Raw genomic sequence first — 17,274 nt, forward strand, 5'->3', positions numbered from 1 at the left:
AAATAACGTCACATTTGTTTCTCCTTTTACGTCTTGACACCTAAGATAAACACAAGCTCCATAAGCAGCCATGGATACATCACAAAGTCCATCAGGGAAGTGTGTCATTACAATCTAAGTTTTCCTTCCACAGTTGTTGCATTATAAGTTTAGCTAAGACTTCCAATGCAATACAGGTAAAATTAATCCCATCAATGACAGAACTTGAAGTTTTGTAATGTTTTGTGGTTTGGTTGAGTATCTATCTTGTGAATATATCATGAGCGGTATCCCACATTAGACCCAACGTTTTGACTATTGAGTTGTTTAACAAGTCTAGAGATGATACAAAGTATGTATGACTGTTGTCATAAACGAGTCTTCTTACTTCTACATTCTTTGTCACTATCCATCCTAATTTAGTTTCCCTAAGAGATGGACCATTAACTGATAAATTTATTGTTTTGTCACAAAGAACTTCCCAAAACGCTTGAGCCCCTAGGATAATGTATATTTTTGACGGATTATAATAATAAGGATCTGTAAGAGCCACATCAAGGGGGAATCTGAGTGGAATGATTGAATAAAACACTTCCTGCTAACTTTTATGTAAGTTTGGGAAGAATTAGAAAGTCCATTTCTTTAGTGAGTTCTATCTTTTGTTTAACAATTTAAATCAATTTTACTTCACACTAAGTATATCAATCAAACACTTAATAAACAATGGTCTACGACCGTCTGTTTGGTTGACACACCTGGAAAACACATTTATGAAAATGAAGTTGAAACAAAATACACTTAATAACATACACAAATTTACATACAATTATACATCCATTTTTAAACTAAACTTTTCATAATATTGTTTACATAACTTGTATTATTTTACTTTTAAAATTATTAGGTTTTAAAAGGTTTACGCATAATGAAATCTATAAAAATTACTATGAATATTCAAGAAGACAGGCTGACAATTTATTTGACATATTTATTGTTTTGCTACAATTTATAAATTAGAAAGAGAATAAAACAATTTTGAATTTGGAAAAAAAACTTCACTTGATTTATTCGTAATTAAATTCTCTAATTAACTACCACCTCCTTCTCCACGCCTCTCTCATAAAGTTTGCTAATTTACGCCAATCCCTACCATTTATGTATTCTATGTACTAAGTATATCATGTAATTAGGTGTGTATTGGGGCAATCAAAAAATCTTTTTGTTTGCAAAGTTGTTGAACTCCTTTATACAGTTAAAAACTCCAAACTTGCGCAGCATAACACATTATTGATCTTACTACGAAGGAAAAAACACTCTAGTTTTAACAATACCGAAACATATTTATTTAAAAACCATTGACTATAATAAATTCACTGCATTTTTCGAGGAAGTTAGCTTTTCTTCAAAGTGTTTTTGCAGAGAAAACTTTGATGAGAAACTACCCCAAGATACTTGTAATTGTTTACACACTCTATAAAATTTTCTTATAACACCAGCTCGGTAGCCTGTAAGCCGCCGCCGTTCCTAAACACCACAACTTTTTATTTGTCAAGATTTACAACCAGATTCCAATCATCGCAATATTTTTGAAGATCATTTATCATTAATTGTAAACCCACTGCAGAAGGTCACACCAAAACAATATCATCTATGTATAACAGAACTTCCACTTTGAAGATTCCAAAAATGCAACCCCCGCCTAGAACATCATGTAAATAGCTTAAAAACATCCTTGCCTCAGGCCTTTTGTTGTCTCAAAGCACTCTGACACACCTTCCTTACATCATACACCTGCTGACCTACGATTATAGCAACTTTTTAATAATCTTATAATCTTAGAAGAATTTCCAATGCTATAAAGGTTATCAAACGAGTTTCTGTCAATCCTGACAAAGGCTGCAAAAAACTCTACAAAAAAACAGTATAATTTACCTTTTTCAACAGAGAGACTTAACCCTCCAAGTGTCCATAGTAATGGTATTAATGTCCGCCCATTTATTGCGCAATCGCAGGGTTTTATTAAAATGTATCTTAGAAACTAAAAAACACTCTTAAGTATACTGTTCATTTTGTTTGAAAAATTATGGGCTTCAATGTAATATATAAAACATTACAAAAAAATTTTCTACAACTTTTGTGGGGTTAACATTTCTCAAAAATTATAAAATAAATGAAAAAATTGTATGTTTGCGCTCAATAAATTTTTATAATTTTAGGTCTACAAATATTTTAAAATAGCCACTTTGTTATAAATTTTATAAGGATTCCAAAAATATAATAATATACCGTAAGGAAGTAGGTTTGCAAATAAATAAGCTATGGGTGAAAAACATATTTCGTACATTTAGTGTTAGCTAAGAATGCATAGCCTAACCATAGCTAGGAATCTGGTGGATAATTTACATCAATATCACTACCTACTTCTTCAGGATCATCAACCAGCCCTTCAAAATCACTTAAATATTCTTGTAATGCACCATGTATATCACTACTTTTTATTTTTAACACTAAAACAATGATAAACGTAATAAAACACATCAGTCATCGGTGCGAGGTTAACCAAGTTGTTTACAAATACGCACGTCATCTGTCTGCTACAATATTTTCGGAACTAAAATGAAAAGCATCTAGAAACAGACATCAGGAGAAAGCTTAGAATCTGCTGAAAACAACAATACCAATCTCAATCCAGTTAATCTGATTCAGTCACTCCCAGAGCCTTCACCGTAAACGATGTTTGTGTGTCGCAAAAGCGACGCATAACACCACGGCGGGTGTGTTGTGAGTCGATTAAGCGACGCTTAACACTTGGAGGGTTAAATCATTTATTTATTAAACATCATCACACTACATCAATTCTCTTGACAGGTGATTTGTCACAAAGCCTAATACTAGGGATGGTCAAGTCTCGAAATTTCGGGAAATTTTCGGGAAATTTTAAATCTCGTTACACGAGACGAGATTTCTTTTTGGCCGAGATTTGTATCGAGACGAGAATAAAAAATAAAAAAAAAATTAAAAACGCCTGCAGAAAGTCAATGCAATACCCGCAATACAGGAGCGTATTGTAGTTGCATTTCCTTTGTGAAGGCGTTCTTATTTAATTAATTCTTTAAATGTAAATATTACTTTAATTATTTTAATAATATTACTTTAATAACATTTGAGAAGTTTTGTTAAGTGTAAGCAGTGTGAGGAATGTTTTATTACTATACAAAGTCAAAACAAGTAACTATTTTATAAAAATTAATATTGCTTTATTTTATGATTTATTTTATTTTAGGATAAGTTGAACTCTATCCTAACTGATATCACTATGTTTCCTAATCGTAGGCATTTTTAATAAGTTAGGCGTGATTAATAAAAAAATGTTATGCTGATGTTTTTTAATAAAAGATTGTAAATATTCTTGCCTATTGTCATTATTTTTGTATTTAAACAGTCATCTAACAATGTTACAAAATCAGGTAAAAATTTTGAACGTGCATTTCCCGTTGTGTATGAGAAGGGAAATCCCGTCTCGATCTCGTCTCGAAATTTTATGAGAAATAAAAAAACTCGTCTCGTCTCAAACTAAAAATCCAATCTCGTCCATCCCTACCTAATACTATACTACATTTTAAATAACAAAATAGCTTACAAAAGAAATAAATCAAATAATAAGCTACAAACCTATGGGAGAAGTAATATCTTACAAATATACTCATCTTGCATAAATTCTTATAACGAAAAATTTCCTCTCCAAAAGGAAATTTTTTAAAGATAGTTTAAATTTAGAGAATGAGGCAATTATTTTAATCCCAGCAGATAATTTATTGTAAATTTTTGGCCCCATATACTGAGGGGATAAATGAATGATTTTAAGCCTATGTTGAACTGGATTTATAATATTTTTGAATCTTGTGTTATGTGGATGAGATTGTTGACAGTCCATGAATGTGTCGAAATCACTTTTAACCATTAATGCCAATTTGTAAATATAAGAGCTAAAAAAGGTTAACATTTTAAAATGAATAAATAAATCTTTACAATGTAATGTGTTATCATATTATTAGAAAGAGAGAAAATTGTATCTACTGTAGAATAGCCTTTACATAAACCTGCTTCGTATTCACACAAAATGTTTTTGTCTGTAACCCAAAATTCTAACCAGTTTAATACTGCCCATAAACAACTTAGCCACAGCATCCATAAAACAAATGCCTTGATAATTGGACACTTCTCCAATATTCCCTTTTTTATGAAGTGGATGAACCAAGTTCATCAAACTTCTTGAAACTTTCTGGAACCTCTCCTGTATGTAAAATTGTGTTAAACAATTGAATTAAAAGATCTATGTTTTTTCAGCTCTAAACGGTTTGGAATAAAAATCTGAAATTTTATGTTTTTTAGGGTCAAAAACAAGAAAAACACATTTTTACCCCATAAAAACACCCCCCATAAACCCCTGTTACCATAGTCCGTTGTTTGTTTGTGTTGAACAAATTGTGTTTATGGCCTTTGGAGACATCAAAATTAAAAAGTAAATCAGTCCCGGGCCTAGTCCTTACTGTGCCAACTACGGTAATAGCTACTTCCCTAAAAGTAAGTTCTCTAAAACAAAAAAAACAAAAAATGAAATCAAAATTATTTATTTTCAACACTTGTTAGCCATACCTGGCTCGCATGGCTATGTGGAGAGCAGTGTCGCCTCGCTTGTCACAAGCAGACACCTTGGCCTTCTTCTCTAGCAGCAACTGTACGGCCTCTACATTGCGAGACCTCACAGCTCTCAACAGACAGGTGTCCCCATCCTGGCCAACAAACCATAGAAACTAGCATGTCACCTCAGTAAAGCTTACACTGAAGGCAGCAAGATCTGCAGGAGTCATGAACAACATGACAATAAACAAGTTAACTACTAAAGGAAATAATTTTTGAAAGCAGCTAGAATCCCTGAAAGCAGCTAGAATCCACTGTGTTCTCAGAGTCTGGGTATAGTGTCTAAAGATAAATGTTAGATGGCCTAAACAGTTTTTAGCGAATTACCCATATAGGGTAGCTATTACCGTAGGTCTCATGGTAAGACTTAGACCCGGGACCAATTTACTTTTTCATTTTGAGGTCCCCAGAGGCCAAAAACACCCTCCATTCAAATTCATATATATGTAGGCCTATTTTAAAAAGAATTTAAATTCCCATGTTATTCTTATGGAGAATAAATAAACTGTTGTAGTTTGCTTGTTTAAGGATATAGTACCTGGGGACCGAGCTTTGCTCAGGTAAAATCGTTAGTTTAATATGAAAGCAGTCTTAGTATTGCAGATACATTAATCCATTCCCAAACTCCATACTGCTCACCTTTACTACTTCGTTCACCACTTCCTACGTCGTGGGTCTGTTTCCTTCCCTTCCCATAGCATTTTAAGATTGCAGATACCTTAATCCAATCGTCATAAACTGTTCCCGCACTCCGGACTGCTCGCCTTTACTACTTCCTTCACCACTTCCTACGTCGCAGACCTGTTTCCCTCCCTTTCCATAGCATTTCAGGATTGCAGATACCTTAATCCAATCGTCATAAACAGTTCCCGAACTCCGGACTGCTTGCCTTTACTACTTCCTTCACCACTTCCTACGTCACGGACCTTTTTCCCTCCTTTCTCATAGCATTTTAAGATTGCAGAAACCTTAATCTAATCGTCATAAACAGATCCCACACTCCAGACTACTCGCTTGACTACTTCCTTCACCACTTCCTACGTCGCGGCCCTGTTTACCTCCCTCCCCATATCATTTTAAGATTGCAGATACCTTAATCTAATCTTCAAAAGCAGTTCCCACACTCCGGACTACTCGCCTGGACTACTTCCTTCACCACTTCCTACGTCGCGAACTTGTTTCCCCCTTCCCATAGCATTTTAAGATTGCAAATATCTTAAATCAATCGTCATAAACAGCTCCCACACTCCGGACTACTCACCTTGACTACTTCCTTCACCATGTTTTTCCTTTTGTACTGTATTTTGTTTTGCTAGTATACTGTGGATAGAGAACTTCTGCACATGCGCAAGCTAAGGTGCCCGTGGGTACAGAACGTCAAGTTATGTCTTAAAATGTAAACAAAATGACAACAATGGCGGAATGTTTTCTCATAAGGCCCATGTTAAATTTTCAAAAGTTTGTACTCATGTTATGGCGAAAATAGATTTTTCCTGGCTATACCACTGGTCTAGAACTTATTTTTCACCCAGAACTTAGTTATTCCGTAAATATAAACGTTTTTGTTAGAGCCGATTCCCAGATCGAAGTAACAATTATTCAAACTTTACTCATATTATATATAGGATTTCATTTCAATCAAATTTGGCAATTTTGTTCATTTCATACTAAGCTATCAAAATTTCAATAAAAAAACACACCTCAATACCTTCCCTGCAGCAGTAAAGCTAGGTACTCATTACAATTAATGTTATTTAAATAGGAAATAAATTTGACAATTTTCAGGAAATATTTAGTAGAAATCCAGGCAGGTAAATGGAAATTCGCTTAGTCTGCAGGTTTGCTGCGACGGGGGTATTTTAATAATGGGGTCGAGTAGTGTGGAGTGAACTAGTCTGGTGGTTTAAATCATGCCAATTACCAATGGATTTTATCATCCAAGTGAACTGATAATACTTCTAGGCCTAGCCTGAAGTAGGCCTAGTTAATATAAAAAACAAACCCAGACTAGAGCCTGATAAAAAATAAAAATTAATGTATAAAAATAATAATATGGTCAAGTGATGAAAAATTTATATACGTAAGTTTAAAAAAAGATAACATTATTGACCCTTAAATCTCTTTATATTTTACACTTGACATTTTAAATCAAGAACAACATTTATTTACTTTAAAACTATAAAAACGTATCCATACAAGTAGACACCTTTAGAGAATCCAAATCACAGATTAGTTTTGTTTCTCAATCAGCCCTGTTATCAAAGTCAAAGTCATCTATATATTAATAGGCAAGCATGTGTTTCTTTAAAAACCTTTTTTCTCAGCTCCTGTGCATCGCAGGGAAAATCTACGCATACCGTTAGAAAGATATTTTTCTGTAGAAGTGTAAAAATTTTAAATAGACTCAAATATAAACACAAAAATAGATTTGAAATTAAAAAAAAATTACATGGGCTATAGGGTTGCCATGCTGGTGACGAAATAACAACAAAATATAAACAGAAAATCAAAACAAATGGAAGAAATTAAAAACACACGTTTTATTTACAGCGAGGGATGAAAATAGAGAAGCCTGTACCTTTACATTCCATCCCCATGTTAAAGTTGTCACCAGTTTTTTAAATTAAATTTGTCATAGTTGATGTGAGCCACCAACAGAATGGGCTGATCTAAATGACTAATTTCTGTCAAATACACAATGTTTTTTACCAAGTCAAACCTTTTGAATGACTTATTGTGAGCTATAGCAACTGTTATGATTTATGACTAGTGATGGGTCGGTACTTCACGTCAAATGTCGGTTCACCAAAATTTGGTACTGTACCGATAATGCCGAAAAAATACCGATATTGTCACGATCGTGCGAGACGACGTTTCCGTGACCTCAGGAGATGATTTTGCCGCGATCGCTGATGACAACGATGACGTAACCGCGATCCCAGGAGACGACCATGACGTCACATGGCTGTGAGAGATGTTCATGATTTTGCCGCGATCGCGGGGATGACAATGACGTCTACACGATGACGATTTCGTGACTGCGGGAGTCAATGATGATGTTTACACGGCCGCAGAAGATGATTTTGTCGAAATCTCGATCGGGGAGGACGACGATGACGTTACTATGATCCCAGGAAACGATTATGACGTCTACATGGCCGCAAGAGATGCTCAAGATATTGCCGTGATCGCAGATGACGATGAAGACGTTTCTGTGACAGCGGGAGTTCATGATGATATCTACAAGGCCGCGGGAGATGTTTATGATTTTGCCGCGATAGCGGAAGGCGATGATGACGTCTACACAACCGTCAGTCATTTTGTTGCCGCAATCGTGGAAGATGATGATGATGTCTACTCGGCCGCGGGAGATTTTCACGATATTGCCGCCATCTGTAAACCAATGATGATGTCTAAACGGCCGCGGAAGATGTTCATGATCTTGCCGCAACCGTGAAAAACTGCAATGATGTTTCATTAATTGAGAAAGATATTTCGGATTTTGCAGTGACCTCAGAATACGACGATTATCACGATATTACTTTGAGTTTGGCCGTACTTGAAATATCAGGCTGGCACACCTCTATAAAATACCTTAAAATTTAATACGGTAGTTATTTGATGTGATAATAAGGGTTTACACTTGGAAATTGGCTAGTTAGAATGTTTCATTGCTGCATACATTTTTTTTACTTGAAAAGCACATTAATAGCCTACCTCAAAAATACCTAATAGAAAGACATAAAGACAGGGGCTGTTGTATTATAACCAATCCATTCAGAAAACTTGGTAAAACTATTTAAAAAATGGTATTAGTATTGAGAATAGTTTTTTAGGTATCGGTATAGAGAATCGATAAATATTGGTATTGACACATCACCAATTCATCAAATATTTTTAACACTTTTGCTACATATATTATTTTGATTTGAATATGTTTGGCTATTTAAGTATGTTTTTTTTACAAATAAGTTTTATTTTCTTAATACCTTAAGTTTTGTACCAACCTATACTAATGCATAATATTGTAAAATTAAAATCTGTATTGATATTTTGTAAAAAAAAAATTAAGTAGTCTATCCTAAAAAACTAAATAAGGTACCAATGGTACCGGAACCGAGAACCAATTTTGGCTAGAAACCGGTACCGGTACCGACTATGAAAAAGTGGTACCGACTCATCACTAGTTATGACCCATCAACTTTTTCAGCAACAAAAAATAAGGTAGAAAATAGAATTTAAGACAAGCATTCGGTGACTGGTTCACACAACTATATGTTTTTAATAAAAAAATGGCGACAGCTGGTCCATACTGTAGATGGGATGTCTACCTTAGTATCCAATAGTCAATATGTGTACATTACATGTTTTTGGTTGAGTTTTCGACAACTAGGCGAACCCCTAGTCCCTACTAAAATAAAAAAGTTTAAGGTAAAAATAAATACATAGAAAAAAAAAAAAAAATTACGTTGATTTGTCTTAAAGAAACTGATTTATACTATGATAAATAATTTCATTGACATTTACATATTCATTGCTAATCCTCCATTGCATTATGTTTTTCTGTCATTATAATATTAGCAAAACACTTTTTAGAAAAACATTAATGTTGAAGAAACAGTATCATTGAAAAAAAAAAACTATATTAATGAAATGTTTAACATTACTTACAGGCATAATCTTGTTTTAGTACTACTGAAGATTTAGCCATTTGATTTTGTTTACATCAAAGAGATACGCTATGTATTTTATATATTTATACAAATAATCCAAACCTTAGTTGCAATCTCCAGATCAGGGTTGGCAGACAAGAGTAATTTCATGATGGCTAAATTGCCCTTTTCTACTGCTGTATACATTGCAGTTTTTCGCTCCTGCAACAACAAAATATACTTCTGAGATTTGAGCAAAAGTTACAATTGACAGAAAAAATTGTAATTATATTTATTTGACAACCTCTGATGAGTGATAAGTGTTCTTGAAGACCTGATGATGAAGCTATTAATGATTCGAAACGCGTAGTCTCGACAGACAGCCTTTGGATTACTCTGACAGATCCAGGTAACATTATAACTTTTGTAATCTAAGAAAAAATTGATTACCGTACTAGAATACTCATTCAGAGAGTGTTTTAATAAATATATACAGGGTGTTTATGAAAAACGTTTCAACTTCAAAGAACCATAAAACCTTTATTTTTCCCCTTAAAGCTATGAAATAACAATCAAATTCAAGGATATCATTTCAAGTTTTGGTACATAATTAGGAGTTTACCTAACTTCAATGTCTTTGCCATTATTCGCACGCAAATACTAGCCTAATTCTTTCTGTGAGTTTTTGTTTGGTGCTTACTTTACTCCTGCCCCACATGCAAAAAGTCACACAGGGTAATATCTGATGACCTAGGAGGCCCATTCATTAATATGAGTCTTAATACAAGCATCCATTACAATTTTAATGAGACCCATTAATTATTTTTTATTGTTTACAAAGCAACAATATAAAGCAATCAGCGGATAAAACTGCTACTGATCAAAACCTATTTAGCAACTCTTTCAAGTGTTGTTTTTAGAAAACTAAAACTTTTATGTTACATGGAAAGAGGATATGAGGATGGAAAAGTTGTTTTGTGTACAATCCTTCAAATAAAGCATTATTAGTTTTACCTTATATAAGGCAGTAGTAGCGCCAATAGGGTTCAGTAACGAAACCAATGCTTCTTTTTTATTGTATTAATAGCTTAATATTCCTAAGATTCCATGACTGACTATTAAAAAAAAGTTAAGTTTAGCCTATATATTATTGGTGTATTTATTAGACATAAAATAATACACAGTTCTTTTTTCATGCTTATCTGTACTTAAAGGTAAATCAGGCAACAATATTGCTTTATATTGTTATAATAACTAAATAATCTGAAGTTCACTAGTTTGAAATAAACAATATACAGATCAACAGATGTAACCTGGCACATGGGACTGGCGAATCCGGACGAGGAGGGGGCAGAAAACCCTAACTATTCCTATCCTAAGAACATTGGCTCTGGCCGCTGCTGCCTACTGTCGATGCAGAAATTATGTAGACTCGAATTTGTACGATTTGTACATGAGAGTACACGATTTCTACCTAAAATCCATGTGCCAGGTTACATCTGTTGATCTGTACCTCTCCTGTATTTGTCATTTGCCTTAATTTAACCTCTCTCTCTCTCTCTCTCTCTCTCTCAGCTTTGAAAAAAAATCTGAGGGTACTAGGTGAGGGGAGAGGTGTTGGTTAGGCACAGAATGTGCCTGGAAGGACAGATTGAAGCTGACAGCAGGAAGAGAAATCCGAAGATTCTTCAGGAAAGCGACCTGGTGAATAAGTCTCTGACTTAAAACAGGGGTGGTGGAAGGGCCACTGGGCTTCGGCCAAACCTCTCTCTCTCTCTCTCTCTCTCTCTCTCTCTCTCTCTCTCTCTCTCTCTCTCTCTCTCTCTCTCTCTCTCTCTCTCTCTCTCTCTCTCTCTCTCTCTCTCTCTCTCTCTCTCTCTCTCTCATTTTATAGTTTATTTTAAATAATTCTTGTGGCTTGCCCTGAACTGGTAAGACAAATATATATTCTTCCAGAGTACCCGTCCTTCGTACGGGATTGGCATATAAGTATAAAATGCTTAGTACAGTTATACTCAACCTTTGCGTTTGCAATGGGGGAGGACACAGTATGATAAAATTTGCTTCTTTAAATTTACGGTATGCTATAATATTACAAATCTACCATAGCCATAATGTTTTACCACTTCACCCAAACAATAAAAGAAAATAAATTATTAAAGATTCACAAAATATCACAAATTATTCGTGAAATAAAAACATAAACAAAACTGTAAACAGACGCTTGTCATTGCGTATCACAGTTTTTTGTTGCTGCTTAATTCAAATTAGATGTTTTCATAAATAAAAAAATAATAATAGTGCTGCACCCTGTTGGTAAATCTTGTACCTTTTAATGCTTTTGCATACCATAGAACCAACCTTTTTAGTTGCAACAGCTGACTAAATTCTTTAGTTCCATTTAAATATGAGTACTCATAAGGTTAACATGGGAAACTCCAGAGCCACTGGAGCGGAGCCCGAAAGGATTTTTGAGATAAGAATATGCCTATATGTTAATCGGGAATGTGAGCTATCATCATGCCAAATTTCAGCCCAATACGTCCCGTAATTAATGCGTGATTGAACTTCAAACAAACAAACACATGAACTTTCACATCTATATATATAAAATCCAATGTATGTTTGTTTGTTTGTTTGTCCTTTATGGACTCCGAAACCGCTCGACAGATTGTAATGAAACTTTTAGGCATTATTAAGCATTATTCAAGGATGGTTTGTGTGAAGTTTGGTGCAGATCCGTCAAAAGGGCTCCGCCCCAGTGGCTCTGGAGTTTCCCATGTTAACCTTATGACTACTCGTATTTAAATGGAACTAGCTGGCCGACAGACGTCGTCCTGTCCTAATGTGGTTTTATGTCAAATGCTCGTTCATTTTCAAGATGAGCTTGTTCGTATGGCTCAATCACGTTCTGGTTGAAGTTCGTTCGCTACGCTCGCTCACCTTTAGGTTGGAGCTCGTTCACTGCGCTCACTTGCCTTCAGATTAGCTCGTTCGCTACGCTAACTCGCCTCCAGGTTGAAGTTCGTTAGCTATGCCCACTCACCTTTTGGTTGCAACTTAGCTGTTGTCATAAATTTAAAAAAATAATAGTGCTGCACCCTGTTGGTAAACCTATTAAATTTTTAATTATATTTAACATCATAGAATCAAATTGTTTAGTTGAGCCAGCTGTTAAGATTCTTTAATTCCATTTAAATCTGAGTACTCATAAGGTTAACATGGGAAACTCCAGAGCCACTGGGGCGGAGCCCTTTTGACAGATCTGCATCAAACTTCACACAAACCATCCTTGAATAATGCTTAATAATGCCTGAAAGATTCATTACAATCTGTCGAGCGGTTTCGGAGTCCATAAAGGACAAACAAACAAACGTACATACATTGGATTTTATATGTAGAGTCCCGCAAACTCGGCGTAATGTGGACTGGAAGGTTGCCGAGTTTGTAAAATGCCGGGTTATCAGAAACTAGGGTTAAAAATAAGAACAATACAATTTTTAAGCTTTTTAACCGCCTTTTTTATTTATATTTATATTACAAATCTGTATTAAGTCATCAGATATAGTACAACAAATCCTTGGTATGAGTTGCGAATGATTTGACTTGAGCTGGCTTCAGTCCATTTTTAACTCGGACTAAAAAAAAATCACTAAATTTCTGAGCCAGGTGATGGCCGAGTTATCCAGACTGCCGGGTTATTGAGTGCCGAGCTTGCGGGACTCTACTGTATATAGATTAAAAAATCTTAACAGCTGGTTCAACTAAAAAATTCGATTCTGTGATGTTCAATAGCAATACAAAGTTAATAGGTTTACCAACAGGGTGCAGCACTGTTATTTTTTTTTAAATTTTTGACAACAGCTAATTTGCAACCAAAAGGTGAGTGAGCGTAGTGAACGAACTTCAACCTCGAGGTGAGTTAGCGTAACAAACGAGCTAACATGAAGGCAAGTAAGCGCAGCGAACGAGCTCCAACCTAAAGGTGAGTGAGCATAGCGAACAAACTTTAACTAGGACGTGATTGAGCCATGCGAACGAGCTCATCTTGAAAATGAACGAGTATTTGACATAAAACCACATTAGGACAGGACGACGTCTGTCGGGCCAGCTAGTTTATAATATTAGTAAGATATGTAGTGGATTAATTTGCCTTTATTTTCGTCCCAGTCAAAATCTAGTTGCTCTTTACAAAAACTCAAATAGCAATGAACAACTAGATTTGGACTGGGACGAAAATAGGTAAATTAAGGTAAATTAGGTTCGATTGTGTGGATCACGACATACTGTTACAAAAACTGGAGCTCAGCGGCATCCGTGGGGTGCCCCTTCTTTGGGTGAAGTCATACCTATTTGGTAGGACTCAGTATGTACAGGTGTCGGATTCTAGATCTAAGACTTCAAGGGTCTACCAAGGTGTCCCACAGGGATCGATCCTTGGTCCAGTTTTGTTTGACATACACTCCTCAATGAACAGTGGGAAGATCATACAGTATGCAGATGACACGACTCTCTATTTTGAATCAGAATCCCAAGAAAACATTGAAATTGAAAGCTTCATCAACCTGAACGCCTGCATTCAAAAATTTCAATCTGAAAATTTAAACATAAACAAATCAAAAACAAGTTTTATTCATTTTTCACTTCGTCACCGAGACGATGAGTCTACAACCACAGTAATGGAGGATGACACCACTTTAGAGGGGGTTGAATCCATAAAGTTCTTGGGGATGCACCTGGATAAGGCGCTGAACTGGCAAGAACACATAGATAGCCTCTGTTCCAAAATTACAAAGGGCATTTTTGCACTGAGGAATCTCAAACTGACATGCACAACACAAGTTCTGATCATGGCCTATTATGGCCTTGTTCACTCACACATCTCTTATGGAATTAGGTTATGGAGTGGTTGTGCTAATCAAGATTTTGAAAGGGTGTTTAGACTCCAGAAAAGAGCCATCAGACTCATTGCAAATTTAAGGCAAAGTGAAAGAGAGTCGTGTAGGCTTGCTTTCAGGGAGCTGCGAATCTTGACCCAACCTTCGGTTTATATATTGGAGACTGCCGTGTATTGTTGTTTCCAATGCCTGTCAATTCAAGGCAGTGCTATTCACAGCTATGGTACAAGAGCAAGGGACGATTTTTGCACTGTCCAACATCGCACAGCTGCGTTTGCGAAACTCCCTTCTCAAGTAGGTGTCAGGTTCCTTAATGCTCTTCCCGAGAGACTCAAAAGCCTGGAGAGTTCCCGTTTGTTCAAAACAAGACTGAAGCGAGAGTTGACGAATCTTGTGTTCTACGACGTGGATGAGTTCACGAAACACCGTTGGAGCTGAATTCATACACAAAATTTTCATTCCCCAGGGGTTTAGTTCGTTATTAGCTTTTATTGATATATTTATCGTTGTTATCACTTTTAGGATTGTACTTTATTCATTGTTATTAATTAAACATTTTATTCATTTGTTGTTTGATATATATATATAGATTTTATAAATAAATCACCCAAGTTTCACCTTAATCTATATATTACATCATATATATTGTCGTATGTATTGTATTCAATCTTGACCTTTGCTATACAATGTAAATATTGTCTGAAAGCAATAAAGAATTATTATTATTATTAAATTACTATATACTATACATATATTTATTTTTAACTATTATCTTTTTAAGTTTACAGAATGTTTTGTAAGAAAGCTTGGCACAACTGATTAATAATAACAAACAATCCATTGTAAAATGACATACAGTAGAGTCCCGCAAACTCGGCGTAATGTGGACTGGAAGGGTGCCGAGTTTGTGAAATGCCGGGTTATCGGGAACTAGGGTTAAAAATAGGAACAATACAATTTTTATTCCTTTTAGCTGCCTTATTAATTTATATTTATATTACAAGTCAGTATGAAGTCATTAGATAAAGTAAAACAAATCCTTGGTACGAGTTGCGAATGATTTAACTTGAGCCCAAGTTTAACTTGGACTCAAAAAATCACAAATTTTCTGAGCCAGGTGATGGCCGAGTTATCCAGACTGCCGGGTTATCGAGAGCCGAGTTTGCGGGACTCTACTGTATTTTGTTTAAACGTGCAAATATTATCTAGTTGTATTTGGAAAAACAAATAATTTCCATACTACATTGTAAGCCTCACAGAAAAGCAGGAAGCACTACCTTTCCAGGAATGTCAATGTCAGCATATTTCTTGAGCAAAGCCTCCACGACACTGCGATGTGCTCCCTTAACAGCATGGATCAGGTTTGTGTCACCGCTACGATCCTACAAAGAGACATCAGACGTTAGGAGTCTGAGGACATTGAGTAAAAGTGTTTTACTCAATCACTTAAAAATAACTTAACTGGCTAGGCTTATAATAAAGCTAGCTGCCTTCCCAAAGATCTGTTCCCGCTTCGATACTGACCATGGGCTCTAACCCATTGGCTTTCAAAGTTAAGAGGTGAGGCTTTTAAGTAAATATTAGGGATGGACGGAATTTAATTTTTAGTTCGGGACGGCGTGGGATGGGATTTTCATTTCCTTCCCGATTTTCAGGACGCGACAGAATTTTTTCCTGTGTATAAAAATGGTTTGTTTTAAAAATCTTGAGTATTGCAGTTACCAAAAAAGACAAAATCAACTGCACTGATCTGATCAATTGCACTTGTGGCCCTGATCTATAAAAGCAAAAACAATTTACAGGTATAGAAGTTTGTGACTCGCGGTCACGGCGTAATTGTCGGTATGATACCACCGTTGGCACTACTGGTGCAGAACAGTTTAAAGCTGAGGTAATGTCGTCTCCAATATTTAATACTTTTACAGTTATTTAGACAGTTTTGAAAACACTTCCATTAACTAACTTTATTAGCGTCAACAAGTACGACGTAAATAATAAAAATTTTGAAGCCAGCAGTGTTCAAATAGTCTAGTTTGTGACTGATTAGAATAGAAGAGAATAGAATAGAATAGAAAAGTGATTTATTGAATACATATTGCTTACGGTACATGAAATGGATACGATAGTTTGATACATAGTGCACATACAGCAATGGTCATATGACCGTCTGCTGGGTTGGCATAATGTCCATTCAAGATTAATAAAATTGTCCCACCTAAATCAACATACTGAGCACTAAAACTAAATAAAATAACACTTCTTTAGGCAACACATATACATACATATATACACATACACATGTATGCATACATGCACATATATGTATGCTCTCTTAAACATATTGTAATTATATTGTCTATATTCATTCAAAATGGTTTTCAAGATACAAAATTTTAAAAATTAAATTCCCTAACTAACTCCCATCTACGTTTCCATGCAATTTTTAAAAAACTTCCAAGGCCCCGGCAATCCTTCCCATTCAAATAATCCACAAACTCCTCATATTGTATTTTTTGTTTCCCAAAATACAAGAGACGCAAGTCATTGAACACAGGGCAACTAGCCACAAAGTGTAAAGCAGATTCATTTCATTTCATTTCATTTCATTTCAATATCTTTATTCAATAATTGTACATTGTACATTGAATAGTGTCAGATTCCTAACCTAGTAAATAAAGTTATAAGCTAAAATTACAATTTATATAATAATAAGAAACTACCAATAAAATCAGGTTAATTGGGGAAACACCTCTTTAATGGAGTAGGGAGCGATTTCTATGAGATAATTTTTTAATTTGTTTTTAAATTTGATTGAGTTGCCAATGGGTTTTAAATGATTTGGAAGAAACCGTAAAAATCTTCTTCCGGCACAGGTGGGCTTTTTATTTGAAAATAAAAGATGGTTGCGACTATTTTCTCTTAGGGCTTTTCCTCTTGTATTGTAGCATAATTGTGCGTTATCTGATATACTTTCTTTCGCTATGAGAGCAGTTTCAAAAATGTATTGGGCAAACACAGTTAATATTTTAAAATTTTTGAAATGA

The 17,274-nt window shown here is 35.1% G+C and overlaps 1 protein-coding gene across 6 annotated transcripts in view; it reads right to left on the minus strand.

The window, feature by feature from the left end:
- LOC128982958 (kinase D-interacting substrate of 220 kDa B) overlaps nucleotides 1-17,274 on the minus strand; it is a 306,316-nt gene that overhangs the window by 210,035 nt on the left and 79,007 nt on the right. For all 6 annotated transcript variants that reach the window (XM_054402066.1, XM_054402065.1, XM_054402064.1 and 3 more), the window contains 3 exons: nucleotides 15,508-15,612; nucleotides 9,456-9,554; nucleotides 4,636-4,772 (listed from right to left, as the gene is read on the minus strand). In XM_054402066.1, coding sequence (XP_054258041.1) covers nucleotides 4,636-4,772; nucleotides 9,456-9,554; nucleotides 15,508-15,612 — 341 coding nt within the window. The remainder of the gene's footprint in view (nucleotides 1-4,635; nucleotides 4,773-9,455; nucleotides 9,555-15,507; nucleotides 15,613-17,274) is intronic.

Source organism: Macrosteles quadrilineatus, unplaced genomic scaffold, assembly GCF_028750875.1.
Source record: "Macrosteles quadrilineatus isolate MER2022 unplaced genomic scaffold, UCM_ALF_1.0 Scaffold_1__1_contigs__length_201487025, whole genome shotgun sequence".
Classification (NCBI taxonomy): domain Eukaryota; kingdom Metazoa; phylum Arthropoda; class Insecta; order Hemiptera; family Cicadellidae; genus Macrosteles; species Macrosteles quadrilineatus.